We start from the raw sequence: 20,105 nt of genomic DNA, 5'->3' as shown, positions 1-20,105 counted from the left end.
ATTTAACATTCATGTGGTCAAACGTGGCAATACTTTGTTTTCTTCCTTTGCTTTTATGCTTACAAAGCTCTCTATCTTGTGATCAGGTAAAATTTTTCCTATATGTTATTCTATTCTTTTATGGCTTCTCTTTTTACATTTATGCTTGTAGTAACTATCTTGCCCTCTCAGCAACATGGTCCAGGGCTCTGCAGTAAAACACTCTGTTTCTTGGCTCTGTGTACTGCATTATCCAGGGCTACCTCTTACTTCTCTATCTTCTCAGTCTCATAATGGCTCTTTGCATTTTCACAATCTTTTTTTTTTTTTTTTTTAATTTATTTATTTATGGCTGTGTTGGGTCTTCGTTTCTGTGCGAGGGCTTTCTCTCGTTGTGGCAAGCAGGGGCCACTCTTCATCGCGGTGCGCAGGCTTCTCACTATCGCGGCCTCTCTTGTTGTGGAGCACAGGCTCCAGACGCGCAGGCTCAGTAGCTGTGGCTCACGGGCTTAGTTGCTCCGTGGCATGTGAGATCTTCCCAGACCAGGGCTCAAACCCGTGTCCCCTGCATTGGCAGGCAGATTCTCAACCACTGCGCCACCAGGGAAGCCCACATTTTCACAATCTTTTAAATAAGTATTTCTTAGACTGATACGTGCACAAAATGTGATTTGGAGAATACCTTAAAATGCAGTCTGTCCTGCTCCCCGAGGTGGGTCCCAGAAATATGCATGTTCCCAAGCATCTGAGAGAATTTTTCTGCAAAGTGATGTAGGGAACTATTCGGCCCTATTATCCATTTGCACCATGTCTATATTTATACCTATATGTCTACACAGACCTACACATCCACATCTATGCAACCGCCACTGAACATCTCCAGCTGTGTATCTCCCAGCTACCCCAAACTCAAGCCAAAGCAGAATTCACTACCTCTCCACCCAAAACTCTTCATCCTCTGAGCACCATTTTACTTACTGACAGTGAGAGGTTTCCCTGCCCCAGATCTGGATGAGTGATTTCTCCAAGGGGCTGTGTTACCCATCCATGGATAACAGTATTTAGAAACTAAGATCTGGGCACCAGCTATACTTGTAATTAGCTTGTCTTACTTTGAACTCTTTCCTCGGACACAGTTCCAGCAGTGGGATTATTGGATTAGAGAAGATGAAATATTTTATGGCTCTTGATTCAATATCGACAAAGGTACAGCCAGTCCATTTGTGGGCTCTGTTGGGATTACATACCTTTGCCTCTCTTACCCCAGCCAGTCAGCATTACCTAACACTGTCCTCCTGATATCAGAAGTTCAGAAAAGGGTTCTGAGGTACAGCTCCCGTCACTTCCCTCTCTACTCCTCCAGGGATATTTGCTGAAGGGGAGAACAGAAACACCCTGAACAACAGCCAAATGGGGAAAAAGAACTAGCTAGGCAAGTGCCATAACCCGCTCCCACACCTACCCACTTCGAAATCAGTGCGTCTCTGGTTCATTTGTAGAGAAAGATGGGGCCAAGGCCAGGACTCCTAAGCAAGGCTCCCTACTTCTGTTTACCTCGTTAGTCTAAGTATCCTCAGAATGCACTGGGAACACTAGCCTGGTGCTTCAGGATGGCAGGAAGCAAAATAGAGAAAGATGGAACATAGTGTCTTAACTTTAATGAACAGTAACGACACCCTTCAATAAATGTATCCAAGATTGTCACTTGGAAGGAATGGAGGACGGTGAGGGAGGAGGCCAAGAAGAGAGTAGAAAGGGGGTGGAAATACAAGGGCAAAAGGCAGTCTCCCAGAGTAACCATTTGTGATGAGAGGGAGGAGAAATCCCCTCTCCTAGAAGCGCTACCAGGCACATTTTCCAACCGTGTCTATTCTCCCTTCCCTGTGGTAAAGCACACGTTTGCCCACTCTAACTGCACAGGAGACCGAGAGGCCCTGGGAAAGAACAAGTCTTACTACAAGCTGCTTCAATTTCCTTAAGGACTGGAAGTGAAGAAAAAAGATGCCAGGAAAGAATCAGAGCAGATGTAGTTTATCTTGACAAATCTTGCGCCTGTTCAAAAATGTGCCACTTTTGTGTTGCCGCTACTGTCCGTGAGCTCAAGAGAACTCTCTTCTTCCAGGGTTTTTCTCATGCTCCTGGGTGACAGGAACTCCAACCATCTCCAAATTGGACTTCTCCATGTCCAGCTCCTTCAGTTAAACCCAGAAGTTAGGCCTTAGCTCAAAGGGGTAGTCAGTAATCTACCTGAGGGCTGGCAGGCACCCTGCTTAAGGAATGCTGACTGCAGAGCGGCTCTGCCACCCACTAGCTGTGAGATTTGGGGAAAGCTATTAACTCTCTGTGCCTCAGTATTCCCATATGTGAAATGGAGTTGTAATAGGGTTCTCCAGAGAAAAAGAACCAATAGGACGTATATATACGCAGAAAGAAAGAGAGATGAGAGGAGATTTATTATAGGAATTGGCTCACATGACTGTGGAGGCTGAGAAGCCCCACAATCTGCAGTCTGCAAGCTGGAGAACCAGGGAAGCCAGTGTGTAATTCAGTCCAAGTCCTAAGGCTCTGGAACCAGGAGTGCTGATGTTGGAGGGCAGAAGATGTCTGTCTCAGCTCAAGCAAAGAGCAAATCTGCCCTTCCTCTTTGTTCTAGCCATTGGATGATGCCCACCCATGTTGGTGAAGACTATCTTCTTTACTTGGTCTACTGATTCAAATGCTAATCTCTTCCAGAAACGCTCCCACAGACACACCCAGAAATAATGTTTTAACAGCTATCTGGGCATCCCTTAGCCTAGTCAAGTTGACACATAAAATTAACCAGCACAGGAGGTGATAATAGTACTGACTTTAGAATTGTTGTGAAGAATAAATGAATTCATATATAAAGTACTTAGACCAGTGAACTCAGGAACAACCGCTAGAAAATGATGAGGATGATAAGGAGGACTATAGAGGCGCCAAAAGGCATCTTCCTTCAAGCTGCCATGGCACCTGAAGATCCCCCTCTGATCACTCCTACAGTTTGCAAATGGTCCCAAAATTACGCTTTAGAGGATGCGAGTGTTTCAGGAGCTGCGCCAAAGTAATTCATTGCTAAAATCGAACAATGACAGCCTTCTCTGGGCCCGTTCTTCACCCACTGAAGATCAAATTAAGTTAATGGATAGAACTTTTAAACTTAAGTCTTCACCCTATAAGTTTTTTATACCTTTGGTGCTATGAGTATTTGGAAGGAATTAAGGAGTAGAAAACAAATATTATTGGCAAAGCTCAAAGACAGTTGCCCAGGCCTAGCTCGATAGCCAGATTTTTCATGAAGCTGTACTCATGGCTTTTACTTTAAACTGTGTAGCTATGAGCCATTTTCTGCTAGTAAAATTAGTCTTTATTTGTGTGAGAGAATGAAATATGTCAGTATTTGGTTGTTCCCTACCAGGAGCATAGCCTCAAGGCTCAGTGCCACCTGAAAGAATTTGAGTCCCTCAGTGAGGTATTGAAGACTTCATGATACCATTTCCGGGCACATGGCTCCACTAATTCCTACAGGGCTCATTGAACGTTACACTCATTTGATCCTTAGCATGAACTGTCTTAAAGTTTTTTTGTTGTTGTTAGTACTCATCATTTAAAGTGTAAGTATATAAAAACAGAGTTGCCATAAGATCCAGCAATCCCACTCCCGGGCATATACCCAGACAAAACTGTAATTCAAAAAGTTACATGCACTCCTATGTTCATAGCAGTACTATTTACAATAGCTAAGGCATGGAGACAACCTAAATGTCCATCGACAGATGAATGGATAAAGAAGATGCGGTATATGTGTGTGTGTGTGTGTGTGTGTGTATATATATATATATATATATATATATATATATATATATGACATGGAATATTACTCAGCCATTAAAAAGAATGAAATAATACCATTTGCAGCAACATGGATGGACCTAGAGATTGTCATATTGAGTAAAGTAAGTCAGACAGAGAAAGAGAAATATTGTATGATATTGCTTATACCATATGATATCGCTTATATGCAGAATTTAAAAAAAAGATACAAATGAACTCATTTACAAAACAGAAACAGACTCACAGACTTAGATAATGAACTTATGGTTACCAGGAGGGAAGCGCGGCAGGGAGGGATAAATAGGGAGTTTGGGATTGACATGTACACACTGCTATATTTAAAATTGATAACCAACAAGGACGAAGTAAGTCAGAAAGAGAAAGACAAATACCATGTGATATCACTTATATGTGGAATCTAAAACACGACACAAATGAACATATCTACGAAACAAAAACAGACTCAAAGATATAGAGAACAGACTTGTGGTTGCCAAGGGGGAGGCAGAGAGGAGGAGGGAAGGACTGGGATGTTGGGATTAACAGCTGCAAACTACTATATATAGGATGGATAAACAACAAGGTCCTACTGTATAGCACAGGGAACTATATTCAATATCCTTTGATAAACCATAATGGAAAAGAATGTATATATATATATATGTATAACTGAGTCACCTTGCCGTACAGCAAAAATTAAATACAACGTTGTAAATCAACTATACTTCAATAAAATTTTTAAAAATAAAGTATAAGTTTGATTTCCCAGCTATACTGTGCACTCTCTGAAAGAGGAATTAACTTTTATATAGTTCCTGATGTCCTCAAAGCCAGGACAGAACCGTGTTTTTGGTACATCCAAATAAACATACCGGTTCATAACTTGTCACCTGGAATGAATTATGCTTCATAACTTAATTTCCATTTAATCCCCCCAAATGAAACATGGGGCAGCTAAGTCTTAATGAATTAAAAAAGTAGAAAATGTCCACCTACTGAGGACCAACAGCCCAGGTGAATGATACTATCTAGATGGCTCCTGAAAAGGTCTACAAATGGAGCTTCATGAGTAGGGCATTAGCCCCTAAAAGAGTTGTTGTGGCTGGAAAAAAACCCACTTCACCAAAGAAATTCCATTCACTTTAAAGGCTTGCTGGATTGCACAGGATCTGTACTTTTCTGAGTACTAAAGCCAATATTTGAAGAGGCTGTTTCCCTACTGATTCCCTTTTCATATGGAAGAACTGTATAGACCACTGAGCTAAATTCAGTGAAACTAAATCCAGCTTGAGATTCCTACTGGGTATCTGATGAGATTGTAGAACTATGCAGAATCCTTTCAAAACACTTTTCAAGAATGTGAATGACAGGGTTCACAGGAGGAACATCTTATGCTCTTTTTGCACTGGAAATAAAAAGTTCCCATCATTGGGCTTCCCTGGTGGCACAGTGGTTGAGAATCCGCCTGCAGGGGACACGGGTTCGAGCCCTGGTCTGGGAAGATCCCACATGCGGCGGAGCAACTAGGCCCGTGAGCCACAGCTACTGAGCCTGCGCGTCTGGAGCCTGTGCTCCGCAACAAGAGAGGCCGCGATAGTGAGAGGCCCGCGCACCGCGATGAAGAGTGGCCTCCGCTTGCCGCAACTGGAGAAAGCCCTCGCACAGAAAGGAAGACCCAACACAGCCAAAAAAAAAAAAAGTTCCCATCATTAACATCCTCCATCCACAACCAACACCCACACCCCTGGCCTTTCCCCCAAACCATGTTGTCTTCCATACTCAACCCAAAAGAATGATGGAAACGAGAATACTTCATTCCTAGAAAGAATTTCGTAATTCTAGCCCAGTGTAACTGTGGACGTTCCAGTCCATGTTGGTCCTAATGTCTGCTAATGTATTATTATGTGAACATGTTTATTGAAAAAGAGGACTGTGTTTCCTGGGGTTTGTTTGAAGACATTGGATACGAGTTGACAGACTGCAAATTCTAGATATGCCTCCTATTTGACACTGAAGGAATTCTTACTAAGTAAAATTTAAGGAGAACTAAGTACCACCTTCTCTTCCTTGTTCATTATTCGTTCCTCTTCTCCCCTCCTCCACCACTGGGAGCTCTGCACTGTTCACAGCATAAAAATAGGCTTTGTTCTATCTTCCCAAATAGAACTCCCCCTTAAATGGCTGCAGTGGGGGAAGGGAGCAACAGAGATGTAAAAGCTGGTAGAACTGGTCTCTGTACACAGCAATGCTAAGCATACTACGCTTTATAAATCATGAGGGTTTTGGATTTTTTTTTTAAGTCTGATCTGAGTAGCCAAGATTGTTTACCCGATGGTTTAATCATCCTTACTGGAAAAAGCCAAATCTAGAAAGAAAAATCCCTTCTTTTCCTTTCACTCTCCTCATAAATGAAGGTTTTGTATTTCAATTTTTTTGTCTTTCTAAAGTAGGCCTGATTTCAAACAAAAGATTTCAAATGAAGAAAGACACATAGAAGAGGTCCTAAAGAGTCCCTTGGTTGACAGAGAATTGTTGAATTTAAAGATAATTCAGGGGGTTTCCCGGGGTTTCCCTGGTGGCGCAGTGGTCAAGAATCCGCCTGCCAATGCACGGGACACGGGTTCGAGCCCGGGTCCGGCAAGTTCCCACATGCCACGGAGCAACTAAGCCCGTGCGCCACAACTACTGAGCCTGCGCTCTAGAGCCTGCGAGCCACAACTACTGAAGCCTGCGTGACTACAGCCCGTGCTCCGCAACAAGAGAAGCCACCGCAATGAGAAGACAGCGCACGGCAGCGAAGAGTAGCCCCCGCTCGCCGCAACTAGAGAAAGCACGCGCGCAAGGAAGACCCAACACAGCCAAAAATAAATAAATTAAAAAATAAAAATAAAGATAATTGAGTTTGACTTCTACTACAGAACAGCAACCCACGGCCATTAGGGTTCTTACTTAGCCAGGGCTCATCAATTCTCACTAAATCTTATTCACAGATTGAGAGGCTTTGGCCATCGCTAGTAAAATAGATGATGTAAAAGGAAAGTGGAAGTTCCCAGTTCAAAAAGAATCCTAGGCCAGATCACATTCCTCAAAAGAGTTCAGTTAATATATAATTGACTGATTAGATATTATAATTTCTATATGTGTTTCTCAAGGTCTTCCCAACGCACAGCTTCACATTCATTGGGTGAGATGGTGTGACACTCAAGAAGAGCGTATTTGAGACATAATTCCATTAACCTCTCACTGGTTAGCCACATTTTTCTTATTGTATTATCTAAATGGGGAACTCAGGGCATTTAGCCACCCAAAATAACCATTGTATGTTGTTCATTATTTGTTTTCATAGCACTCCCACCCCAAATTGTATTTTCACTTCCAAAAGAGATATATGTACCAGGGGTGTTTTTCCTTGAGTATGAAACAGTCTATGAATGGTAAGACATTCAAGATCCAAGGCTCCTGCCTCCAAGAAACACCATGGTGACGTATTTCTTGGGCCCTAGAGTATTGGGCCATGGTTGGACTAGAGTTCCACAGAACACACTTTTAGAATCTGTGCTGCTATCTGATTTTCAAGGATGCATAATAGCAGGGGTGGTAATCCCCCAGCTCCTAGTAACCTAGGGTAGGGCCTTCATCAAGCCCCAGGCAAAAGAGGAAAAGGAACAAGGTTCTCAGGATCAAGCACTGAGTGAAGCAGGATACTGTGTTATCTCAGCTTATCTCTTTCAGTCCAGGCAACCACCTTGAGAGACCTGTGCTGTTATCCTGGTTTTATAGGTGAGGAAACTGATGCTCAGAGAGGGGAGTAGTTTGCCCAAGGTCATATAGTAAGAGGCAGATAGCGATTCCATTTCAGGACCCTCTGTTTCTGAGTCTGGTACTCTTTTTGTTAAACCACTCTAGGCTTGGGGTAGGATGGGGCAGGGAGGAGGATGAGGGATGCCATGGGATGTGGGTGATAGGATGGGGATGCTGAGAGGGGAGATGGAAACTTGAGGCAGAAAAGGGCCAGCAGAGAAGGGAGGGACAAAAGAATTATGCAGGAAATTCTCTGAAGAGCTTTGAATCCTATTGATCTGGAACTTTGTAGCGGCATTTAAGGTAGGGATTATGAGTTATCATTGCCAAAAGTGTAAAGGAAGGAACAATCTGACCTAATGTTATTGAGTAGACTTGTGTCGCCATTTTGCATGAATATGGTTTTGGGGTTAATGACTTTCCATAAGCTGAAGTTGTTAATAATCAAAATGAAAAATTCTATAGCTGTAATGGTTCACTTTAGGTGTCACCTTGACTGGGCTAAGGGATGCTCAGATAGTTGACAAAGCAGTCTGGGTGTGTCCGTGAGGACGCTTCTGGAAATAAGCATTTGATTCAGTAGACTAAGTCAAGATCACCATCACCAATGCGGGTGGGCATCGTCCAATCCATTGGGGGCCTCCAAACAGAACAAAAAGGAGGAAGGGCGAGCTCTCCTCTCTTCTTGAGCTGGGGTGTCAAGCTCCTGGTTCCCTAGCCTTTGGACTCTGGGACTTACACAAGTAGCCCCTTGGTTCTCAGGTCTTCAGACTCAAACTGAATTGTACCACTGGCTTTCCTGGTTCTCCGACTTACAGATGGCAGATTCATGACCTCCATAACTGCATGGGTCAATTCCTTTAATAAATCTCTTCTCTTTCTCTCCTATTGGTTCTGTTCCTCTGGAGAACCCCGACTAGTACAATAACATAATTTAGTGTTTTAAAATTGCGGTGCAACCTGTGTATATGACCCCTGTGTATGTGAAAGAGAGAGAACTGAACTGAGATTTTTAAGATATATTTCTTAGTATGGTTCATGGCCAAAGATACTCAAAATCCATTGGTTTTAAGAGGGTTTTGGAGGATAGAAACAATCCATTTACATTCAACAGGTCAAATGTTTCCAAACATATTATCAGGACCCAGACTACACGTCTACCATTACCGGGACATCCCAAAGCATCATTAATCACAGAATTCTATATATCCCCCTGCTTTTTTTATTTTTAAGAATTGTAATATTTGCAACGTTGTGAATCAGGACAGTTGCTTTGCTGTCCTAGTTGAAATTAAGACTTGCTGTCTCCAGCATTCCTCTGCTTCAGCTGGCTACTGAGCCCATCTTTTCTTGCTGAACTGTAATTTGGGGTATGGATCAGGTGCTGCCAGAAAGCACACAACTGAAGGTGGCTGCATTTCTCTGCTGGCAGACACAGTTCTAGAGCTCCGAGGGAGCTCTGTTTGCAGGAATATAAATTCTTAAATTATCAACCTCACCTCTAAAGTACTAAGAAAGCCTACCAAGCTTGTGAGCAAAATACATATGTGTTTTTCTATCAATAGATCAATGAGGAATTTGAGGAGAGAATAAGAAATGGCACTCTGAATGGTAACTAGTACTCGCTGTGGCCAGTGGCTGATAGTGAGTTCTCCGGAATACCAGGGTTCAAAACCCAGCTCTCCTACGAGTGACTCTGGGCCTCAGGTTTCTGGTCAGTAAAACAGGGATGGTAATAGAAATGCCTTGAGGGTCAAATGAGGTAATACAAACAATAAAGCACTTACAACAGTGCCTGACTCGTAGTAAGTGCTCAATAAACAAACAATGGTATGCAGACCTTCAGGAAATGAATAGGATAAGAATCCACTGTAAAACTGGTACATAACCAAAAAAAGGATTCCTACTCACTTTAAAAAAATAATTGGTAACATACACATAAAATTTATCATCTTAACCATTTTGAAATGCACAGTTCAGTGTCATTAAGTACATTCACACTGTTGTGGTGCCATCACCACCATCCATCCACAGAACTCCATCCATCTTGCAAAACTAAAACTCTGTACCTGTTAAGCAATAACTCCCCACCCTTTCCTCTCCCCAGCCTCTGACAACCTCAGTTCTCTTTTCTGTCTATGAATTTGCCTACTCTAGGTACCTCATATAAGTAGAATCATAAAGTATTTGTCTTTTTATATCTGGCTTATTTCACTAGTATAATGTCCTCCATGTTGTAGCATGTGTCAGAATTTCCGTCCTTTTTAAGGTCCATTGATTGACTACTTACTTTTTATACAATTTTATAAAGCTTATATTCCATTTACAATTATTACAAAGTATTGGCTATTCCCTGTGTTGTAAAATACGTCCTTGAGCCTATCTTACACCCAATGGTTTATACCTGCCACTCCTCCCACCCCATCCACCTACTGGTAACCACTAGTTTGTTCTCTGTAGCTGTGAGTTTGCTTCTTTTCTTGTTATAGTCACTAGTTTGTTGTATTTTTTAGATTCCACATATAAGTGATAGTATACAGTATCTGTCTTTCTCTGTGACTTATTTCACTTAGCATAATACCCTCCAAGTCCATCCATGTTTCTGCAAATGGCAAAATTTGTTCTTTTTTATGAAGGTCCATTGACTTTTTAACCTACCAATTTTTTTAAGTTTTCAGAAATTAAAGATATAAATATGATGATGCCTCCACTCAACAGCAAAGGCAAATAACTTCTTGAAAAACTTCCTGGAGTTACCTGGAGATACCCATATCCATAGGAATGCTAATTAGAAACCAGTTTTCTTAAGAAAGGTATTATTCCTTGAGGCAGGCTGTTTACATTAATCAACATTTCTCTGATACTTGTCAGTGTTTTGTAACACTTTTTCAATTGCCAATTGTAGCTTGCCAGTTCTTCTGAAGTGTGGAGACTGCCAATGGGGGAAACCAGAAGGGTAACTCTGTCCCCATGGGGCTTTTTCTGTCATGGTGAAAGAGTTATTTGTATCTTTTTCATTTTACATAAGCATTGCTTATGTGGATGGTGGCTAGATATATTGGACACTGTGTAAAAAGTACTGGTTTTCCTATATTTTCATATTTGCCTCCCTTTAATGCACTCAGGTTTTTCACTGGAAGTTGTGAATTTAATCTGTTCACACACAGACTGGAATCTGCTTACCATTGTCACAGAATGTTTCCTTTCAGTCAACATAATGGTGATAGGAAAAACAAAATCATGCTAAATAGCCATGATTAAAGAGAAAAAATTGATGGATGGGGCATTCCAACTGTCAACCCTCAGATTATGCCTTGTCACTTTTCACAACTTTTTGGAAAACTGTTTATTTGCACATCATAAATATGTGCCTCTGTGATTCTAGATGATCATAATATCAGCATCCAAGATTTAGTGCTATTTTCATTTCTTTACAAGATTAATATTTAAAGCTTAGTACACAGAGCAATAATCTGTTTCAGCATTATATTTCAAAATATTAAGGAAATTTCCAAATCAAACTAACAATTTATAAATTTCACTTCTGGGTTCAAGTGATGAAAAGGTCAGGAGAACAACTATTTATAATGGGAATTAAGAAACTGAAATAAAATTTATTTGCTACTACCTTATTCTTAATACGTAAGCAGTTTTTTATTTTATGGTAGATTTTCTGGTGATTCAGAGCTTGATGGCCCACAAAACGATGCATTAGAGGATTGCTAACGTAATGTCCTAACTTATTTAAAGATTTCCGTTTTATGTTAATTGATAACTAAGGGACATTTGAGACCGCAGAAAAAAACAAACAAAAATAAAATATCATACATAATACAAGAACTAAAAGATCCAGAGAAAAACACCAGGTAATACTTTGGGTGTTCATACAATAGCTTTAACATGATCCGGGGAAAAAAAGAAAATGATTGCCAACTTTTTCGTACTCTTTAAAAGTAGAAACATCATAAGCCAATCTTTTTATTTATTTATTTTTTGGCTAAGTTGGGTCTTTGTTGCTGCGCGCGGGCTTTCTCTAGTTGCGGCGAGGGGGGCTACTCTTCATTGTGGTGCGCGGGCTTCTCACTGCGGTGGCTTCTCTTGTTGCGGAGCACGGGCTCTAGGCATGCGCGCTCAGTAGTTATGGCTCACGGGCTCAGTAGTTGGTGGCGCACGGGCTTAGTTGCTCTGCGGCATGTGGGATCTTCCCGGACCAGGGCTCGAACCCACGTCCCCTGCATTGGCAGGTGGATTCTTAACCACTACGCCACCAGGGAAGCTCATAAGCCAATCTTTCAACTACGAAGGGACTTTCCATTAACATATGAAGAAAAAGATGTAGACAATGAACCTAAAATGGCTTTCCACTTTTTATCATGAAAAATGTCAAACATACAGAAAAGTTGAAAGGATAGTAAAATGAATAGCTGCAGATTCTATCCCTAAATTCTATAACTGTAGACTTTTTGTCAAATTTGCTTTCTCTTTTTCCACACTTTTTTTCTGCAGTTGCAGACATCATTTGATGTTGCATGTATCACCATGCATCCTCTGAGAACATCCTCTGACACGACCACAATTCTCACATTAAAAAAAAAATTAGCCATAATTCCGTATTAACTAATATCCAGTCCACATTAAAACTACCCAAAAGCATCTTTTATAGTTGCTGGGGTTTTTTGAACCAGGAGCCAATAAAGATTCAGATATTGCATTTTCATCATATGTCTTTGTTTTTAGGGAACAGTCCTTCCCCATTTTTTTTTCTCCCTCTCACGACGTTGACTTTTTAAAGAGCCCAGGCCAGTCGTCTTGTGAAATGTTCCAACATTCCGTAATTATGTCACTTGACTTGTTCATCTAGGTCTAGACTTAGCATTCTAGAAGCCATGGAGGTATCTGGAATATTCACTTGCCTTCTAGCCCCTTTCTCATCTCCAGAGTTCACCTGCCTTCAACCGTGAGGAGCACCAAGCAATCAGAGATTAGCTGGACTCAGCTTTAACCCTTCAGAGAAATTGCTAGCTTCAGGAAGAAAAGTTATTTAAATAATACTGTCAAAAGCAAAGGCTTTTAAGGCCAGAGGAAAGGTGCCCCTGTTTAAGATTGGTTTCCTAGCAAGTCCAAGGCCTGCAGCAAGGTGGGTCATTGCAGAGAGTATTAAGTGGCCAGGGTTTGCTCCATTATGCGAATATGGGAAGGAGCCGTCAAAGGTGCTTCCTTTAACTACTTGTTCTTTTGTCTACCAAATGCCCTTAAGCTTCTGTTGAGCTAAATGCTAAACCTAAAGGATTAAAAAAAAAAAAAAAAAAGTGTATTATCCCAACTTTTACCAGTCCACATTAACAAATTAACACGTGTGCCAAACATGGGCAAGAGATGTAAGCAGGCCTGGAAGGGGCGGTGAGATGTAGAGGAACATTTGTATCTGCACCTCTAGGATGACTTCTCAACACAGGCTATTTTGGACCTACACCTCTCTAGAAGTTCAGACTTGCATAAACAAAATTCGCCCCGGCTGAGGTGGTGTTCTTCCGCAGGCCAAGTGTTTTTAAAAACATGATTGGCCAGCTAAGAAGTTTATCCGCCTGGTGCCTCAAATTCTCAGTTTATTTGAATACCGTGTGAACGGCTAATCTCCGACAAGTTTTGGGGCTTCAACAAGGTAAACAAGTGGGTGGGCTGTGAAAGTAAACACTGCATTTCCTCCCAGTCTCATCCTCGTCTCCAAAATTACGCGCCCTCACTCCGTTCGCGAGCCCCAGCCTCCCCCTTCCAAAGCTTGGTCTCTTGTACCCTGTAAAAGTACTGAAATTGCAAAGGAGACATTTTCAATTATAAGTACTACAGTAATGAATTCAAGTACACTCGTTTATCATAAAGGGCTTTCCCATCTGTCTCTAAAGTATACTTTAAAACGCTGTGTATTTGATAACATTAGCACCAAGCATCTTCGACATGTTAATGTTCAGCGTTTTAGATGTTCGCTCCCCCAACCCCCAAAGACAGCATGGTGGTGGTTCCAGAAAGAGCACATTTATCTCTGGGTTTGGAGTGCCTGTGTGGTCTCTTCCTAATTTATTTGCACTCCAGTCCTCAGGGATAGCATCGCAATCCCCCTAGGCAAAAAGAGATTAGGGAACTGGGCTGTCTGCTTCTCCCCACCCTGACAGAGAAAGGAAAACAACTTCCCCAAGTCCCACAAGTTCTCTGGCCACTGTACAAATTGTTCTTGAGCATGGAGGGTTTCCAAAAGCCCTAATTAGCAACTCCCAGCAAACATTTCTTTGCATTAGCTAATGATCCGGCTACACTTGTAAGCAAACAGAACCAACATATCTAATCAATGCTGAAAAACCAACCAAATGCCTATTAAACATCTGGATGTAATTTTCTAGTTAGAACAAAATGAAAACATATGCAGGTTCCTTTGATCTGCGTCTTAACAAAGAAATTGTTGATAAAAAAAGCATACTGGTCAGTCAATGTGTCATTTTCATAAAGTCTGCTCGTTTCTCTTCAAATGCTCCCCGTTTAATTTAGTTGGTTTCCTGCAATCTCTAATTTTACCATATTGTGTGAAACCGCAAGAGATTCTTTGGATGTGATTTTATTTGAGGTTTTACTGCTGCATGGATCTGCTACTGACTTTTTTTTTTTCTTTCTTCTCTGCTTTCTCCCCTCCATCCACCATGCCCATCCTGCCCTTTTCTTTGGTAAAGTGGTGAGGGGAAAAAAGGTTTTAAAGCAATGCTCGGAAGATTTCTTCTGGACCCTACATTCTTAGGTTTAAGAACACTTCCAGTTAAAAAAAAACAAGTCAAATGAGGAAATGTATAACAGCTGAAAGGAAGAGAAAATGACAAAAGTGATCTTTTAAAAATGTGCATAATTATTTATTTCAAATAAAACAGTAATAGATTTAAAAGATGCATAATTTCTATGACCAGCATTCATAATTTTTCCCATTGTGTCTAGTACCTATACTATAGATAGGACCTAGTTTTTGTAATCACTTATACTATTGGTGAGTTGAAAATCTGATAACTCAGCAACGAATGGAAATATACTCACATATGCATCAATGATAAAATAAATAATCTGGCAATCTTTTTGTTTCTTTTGCAGAGGATAAAGAGGGAACTTTTTTCAGAGACAATTTCCTATGGACAAGGGGTACTTAACATTATTTCATGTAAAAAACATCATCAACACATGAATATGTTAAAGGTAAAGAAGATTGTGGTTAACAGACTTTAAACAGCAGACCAAAATTATAGATTTCGTGAGTAGGACTATTTTCCTTTAAAAAGGCTGTAGGCAATCTGCACATATATTATTTATTTAAAACATAAGATTAAAGCTACTTGATTGTTTAAACACCATCATTTGTAATGCAGTTTGATGAGAGTTTTGTAGTATAATTATTACAGCATGACAATCACATAGAAAACATGACCTTGAAAAAGGGCCCAGCCTCCTCTCTTAAGGAGGATATGCTGTAAGAGAAAGAAGCCATCAAAAACCGACCATCTTCATGCAAACAATTAAAGGCCTTCCAATTTTCAAATCAGTACTCTTTCTTTTCTCCAGATACTACATCATAAGGAAATCAGAAAGCCTGGTGATTCAAACTCTACTGGTAAAGAAGCACTAGTTAAAAGAGAATTTCTAATTTTTACCCTTGGCAAACTAGGAAATACGGTGAGTAGACATGTTTGCTGTGAACAGTTATATTAGAGAACATTTAAAAACAATGTGTTAGAACTGATTTTGAAGGAGATGGGGAGGGGAGAGAAAAAGAAGTAGCAACAGTTTTGTTCCTGTTCTAACTTCTCTACTTAAAGTTAAGTACCAGCGTGTGCCAGTAAATCAAAGTAAAGCTTGGGTAAGCCAGAGAAAAGTCTCAGTTGCCCTAGTTGTCCCAGCATGCACAGGCATATTTGTGGCATCTAAGCACTTTCTACACAATCCCGGAGCTGGTTATGGGATGAACCAACCACAGATTGGTATAGGTGGCCCATTCACTACATGATTTCAAGGCACACAGGTTGCCAACGGGCAAAGCTTAGCTGCTCATGGCAGTATGATTCAGAAAGTTCTGTATGTGGGGCAAGCCTGCTCTCATCATCACCAAGTTTAACCAAGAAAAGGGGCAGTGCTTCCTTCCTATTCATTTCCCATGTCAGCAAAATGAATAACAGAACCCCTCCCTTACCCCACTTAATGAGCCACAATGCTGAACTTGTTTGAGAATTACTATGGTGTTGTACAGACTGGCTAAAATCACTCCTTTAATTTTTCATTTATATTGATATTTGGGATTGATCCAATTATAGACAAATCAATATCATACATATTTAAGAACTCCACCAGTGAAATGTATTATCTAAAATGATTCTTTTAATATTTCAAGAAAAAGATCGCTGTAAAAGCAAATCTTCGAATAAATTGTATTTCTGTTTAAATAAATGCGTTTCCCTAAGTCTCTTGAAAGTAAAATAATGGTAACACGGAGACCATTAACACCAAAAACTTAAGTATGTTCCAACATAAGATGAATGCTTGTCAAAGATGTGTCTTTCTCATGGAAGAATTCACCACCATTTGGCTAAAACAGCATTATTCACGTACCAATCATGTGGAAATAGCTCAACTGAACTGCTCTCTAAACTCAAGCATAAATGCGGCAATATTGAAGGTTTTCTGTGGGATGTACTTAGAAAAACAGACAAAAACTGGAGATTGACGCAGTATGTCCTGTTTATTTAAAATCTCAAAATCCTTTTAAAGTCAAGTTCCACCTCATAAGAATTTTTTCCACGTCCTTTACCCAACGCTTCCCATCTAGCTCCTTACACATTTCTGCCGGGGGTGGGTGGGTACCACGCGAACTACGGGGATGGGGTGGGCAGGACAGGTTTTTCAGGTCTCAATGCTGTTTATCCCATTGTCTCCCTTTGTTTCCAGTAATTGGAAACAGACTCGTGGTCATGTTGCTGAGAGGCCCCTAAAACTCTCAGCAGCCCTCTACTTCCCAACACAACGAAATCAGGACTATCAAGAGAAGGACCCGAGATTCCGCGCCGCGGGCAAAACAACGCATCTGTGACTGGGACGCGTGTGCCCTACCCTGGCAGCACCGCGGGTATCCTTCCCGCCAAACCAAGTCAGGCCAATCTTTTTGCAAAGTGGTTTGAAATACTCCAATAAAAACCAATTCCTACCACCTTCGGTGCAAAAGGGGGCGTGGGCATCAAAAGCCTAGTCTTAAGCCGCTGGTGTACGTACGCCAGCCAATGAGTTGCCCATTTATGCATTTTCCACGAAGTGCACAGTCCACTCCTCGTGAGTCCGCGAAAAGGCAGCTCAAGGAAAAACAACCCTCAGAGAAATTTTTGAATGTGACCTCACTTTCAAGAGTAGCATCAAACAAGGGCCCAGCTTCGAAAGACGCGTTTGGCTCGAACCAACAAAAAGCACCCATTCTCCCTCATTAGAAACTACGCGGTTAGTCTCTGAGTTACTTTCACTGAGATCTGAGGATTTTCGTTAAAGGGAAAGTGAACAAGTGGCAGGATTTTTGCACACTCGAGTCCCCAGGTTCCGCGGCTGCACACTCGCGGGTCCCTCCCGCTCGCGCGCTCCCGCGCGCTCCCTCTGCTGCCCCACGTTACTTTGATTGACAGCCCGGCCCCGCCGCTCTCCTTCCCACCGACCTTCCCATCTACAGTGCCAATCTCCGCGTCTCGCCGCTTCCCATTGGCTGGTTTCGGCGTCCCGCGGCTCCTCCAGGGACAGTTCCTCACCGAGCCCGGGAGGACGCGGCTGGCGGAGGAGGGGTGGGGGTGGATGGGAGGGGAGACGGGGGAGATGGCGGAGATGGAAGCGAGCAGGGTGGAAGAGAGGGGGGCAGGGGGAGACAGCCCGTTCGGTGCCGCGCTGCCATAGGCTCTGAGGAGGCGTTGCGTCAGCACCCCACGTTGGGCGCGGCGCACGCGATTGGCTGACGCAGGCCTTCCCGCTCCCCCCTCCACCCGAGCGGGCCCACGTCCCCCGCCTGCTCAGCGCTCGCGCCCCCCGCCCGCGCGGGGCTGGGCGGGGCCGGCGCTGGTTAGCTCCGGAGTGTGAAACCGCGTGTTAATGTAACCGGCGCGAGAGGCGCGGGCGGCGGCGGCGGCGGCGGCGGCGGCTGCAGGAGCGGCAGCGGCGGCGGCGGCGGCGGCGGCGGCGGTGGCGGCGGGTACCCTGTGCCCCGCGTCCCCGAGGCAGCCGACTGCGCCACCCCCACCCTCGCACGGCCGGGCGGGACCCGCGCCACCAACCCGGACCTCCGGTGGCCCTCGGCGACTTAACCCCCGCCGCGAATACTCCGGACTCGCCCGCGGAGTTTGCCCGCCGGGGAGGGAGGTCGAGCGGTGGAGAGCACTCTTGGGCTTTTCCCCACCATCTCTTGGATGTCGTTCCCCGGGTCGTGAGAGAACTTTGCAGCGGGCTGGAGCGCCCTTTGCGAGAGGCGGACGAAGAGAAGGAAAGAAAGGGGGTCGACAGAGAGGCTCGGAGGAAAGGTCCGGAGCGGTCGCGCCGGCCGTGCAGGACGAGTGCGCGCGGGCCGCGGCGCCCGGATGCGCCCAAGGCTCGAGGAGCAGTGAGCGGCTGCGGGACTGCCCTCCGCGGAGTAGCCCCGTCGGGCCAGGAGGGTTTGTGCAACCGCGGAGAACACCGAGAGCCGGCCGCACTGGGCGTGCCAAGCCGCCTCCCGGCGCGCCCTCCTCACTTTCTCCGCCTCATCGTCATCCCGCGCTCCTCGGCTCGGGTTAAGGCTGCGGAGTGCCGGGCGCGGAGCCTCCGCTGCGGCCGGGACCTCGCACCCCGCCGCCTCCAGGGAGCCCGCGGGTGCCTGTTTGTGGGCGCTGCCTGGATCCGCGGGGATCAGCCCTGTACATCGTCAGGTTTGTTTGTGTGGGGTTAGCCCGGAGCGCCGCGCCACCTGCACCTCGCCGGCGGCCGGCGCCGCGGGGAAAACCCGGAAAAGAGGCGGACCCGGAGAAAAGCAAAGGAGAGCAGCCCGCCTGGATTTGTTTGCCCGGGACGGGTGCGGCGCACGCGGATCGCCGAGGGGAGCGCGGCGGGAGTCACCGCGCCCCCACCTCCCAGCACGGGCGGCCAAGGCCCGTGGATTGGAGCGTAGCCCCTGCGCCCTCTTCCCGAGTGCCGGCGGCGCCCCGCAGGTTTTTGGTGCAGCCGGGCCCGGGGTGCCCCGTGATGTGGCCCTGAGCGCGGGAGCCCGCATCGGCGGGAGCAGGAGCGGCCCGGCGCCGAGTGGCCTGTGCGCCCCGCCAAGCGCGCCTGCGTGCGTGGCCAGCGCGCTACCCGCTTCTGCCTGGCTTCCCGGCTTAATTTTCCTCGGCGAGATTAAAGTTGGAAATTGAGCGGAGAATTGAGTTGCCCGGGAACAGAGCCGCGGCCGCCGCCAGAGCGATGTTCCCGCAGAGCCGGCACCCGGTGAGGCGCGGTCGGGTGGCTGAGTAGGGAGCAGGGTAGTGGGGGGTGGTGGGCGCTATTGCTGCGGGTTGAGGAGGTGGGTGGCTGCTGCATTCTGGCCGAGACCGTGGCCTCTAGGGGTGCTAGGCTTGGGAGGTCCCGGGCCCTCCCCTCCTGTGGTGGGGAGTGGACTGAAACTCTCAATTTACCCCCTTTGCTCTGGGCTCCTTCTTACTTGACGTCTAGACTGGGCGGGCGGGGCGCTCGGGGAGACTGGGGTTTCTCCGGCCATATCCTCTCCCTTCCCCGAGGCGGGTAGGGCGCCCCCCCCCCTTTGTTTCTCGTGTCGCCTATTTACATGTCAATGCGGCCCCCGTTCCGGCGCGCCTGGAGGTGGCCCCGGCGACACTGGAAACGGGGAGCATAAGGGGGTTTTCTCCTCTGGTGCCCGGGGTCATTATCACCCTGGTGAGGGAGAGGGCGGCGGTGTCGACGACAATCTGGCCAGGTCCTCCCCGGCCGCCGCCGGGGAGCCCCTGTCCCTTCAGCCAGGTGACCCGGGTGTGCTTACCGGGACCCGCCCTGGAGGCTGGAAGAGGCTGCAAGCCTCTTTAGAAGCTTCGGATCTGGGAGGGTCCACCTTCCCTCTCCCCAAAGTGAAGCGCAAACTCGAGTTTGGGGCTCCGTTTTCCGCCACTTCTAACTTTATTTTTTGTTTATGTCCCACCCACTCTTTCGTTCTCTCACTGACTTCTCTATCCAACCGCCCTCATACCCGTTCCTCGGTCCCCCTCGCTGGGCGTCCCTAGACGCCGCACCAGGCTGCAGGCCAGCCCTTCAAGTTCACTATCCCGGAGTCCCTGGACCGGATTAAAGAGGAATTTCAGTTCCTGCAGGCGCAGTATCACAGGTGCGTGTCCGGCCGCGCCCGGTGAGTGGTCGCCCCGGCAGCTCCGTGCCCCTGGTGGCGGCGGCGGCTGTACTTAGTA

At 45.2% G+C, this 20,105-nt stretch overlaps 1 protein-coding gene and 1 long non-coding RNA gene across 4 annotated transcripts in view; one reads left to right on the top strand and one right to left on the bottom strand.

Moving 5' to 3' along the window:
- Positions 1-17,474, bottom strand: part of LOC132367140 (uncharacterized) — a 195,371-nt gene extending 177,897 nt beyond the window's left edge. Inside the window, exon 1 of the long non-coding RNA XR_009503703.1 lies at positions 17,352-17,474. This is a non-coding gene — a long non-coding RNA (uncharacterized LOC132367140). The remainder of the gene's footprint in view (positions 1-17,351) is intronic.
- Positions 17,475-19,050: 1,576 nt separating this feature from the next.
- LOC132367139 (transducin-like enhancer protein 1) overlaps positions 19,051-20,105 on the top strand; it is an 87,280-nt gene continuing 86,225 nt past the window's right edge. For all 3 annotated transcript variants that reach the window (XM_059924970.1, XM_059924971.1, XM_059924969.1), the window contains exons 1-2: positions 19,051-19,137; positions 19,926-20,026. In XM_059924970.1, coding sequence (XP_059780953.1) covers positions 19,114-19,137; positions 19,926-20,026 — 125 coding nt within the window. In that variant the 5' untranslated portion in view covers positions 19,051-19,113. The remainder of the gene's footprint in view (positions 19,138-19,925; positions 20,027-20,105) is intronic.

Source organism: Balaenoptera ricei, chromosome 6 (genome assembly GCF_028023285.1).
Source record: "Balaenoptera ricei isolate mBalRic1 chromosome 6, mBalRic1.hap2, whole genome shotgun sequence".
NCBI lineage: Eukaryota > Metazoa > Chordata > Mammalia > Artiodactyla > Balaenopteridae > Balaenoptera > Balaenoptera ricei.
The sequence above is the reverse complement of the archived record's forward strand: the minus strand, read 5'-3'. Positions and strand labels throughout refer to the sequence as shown.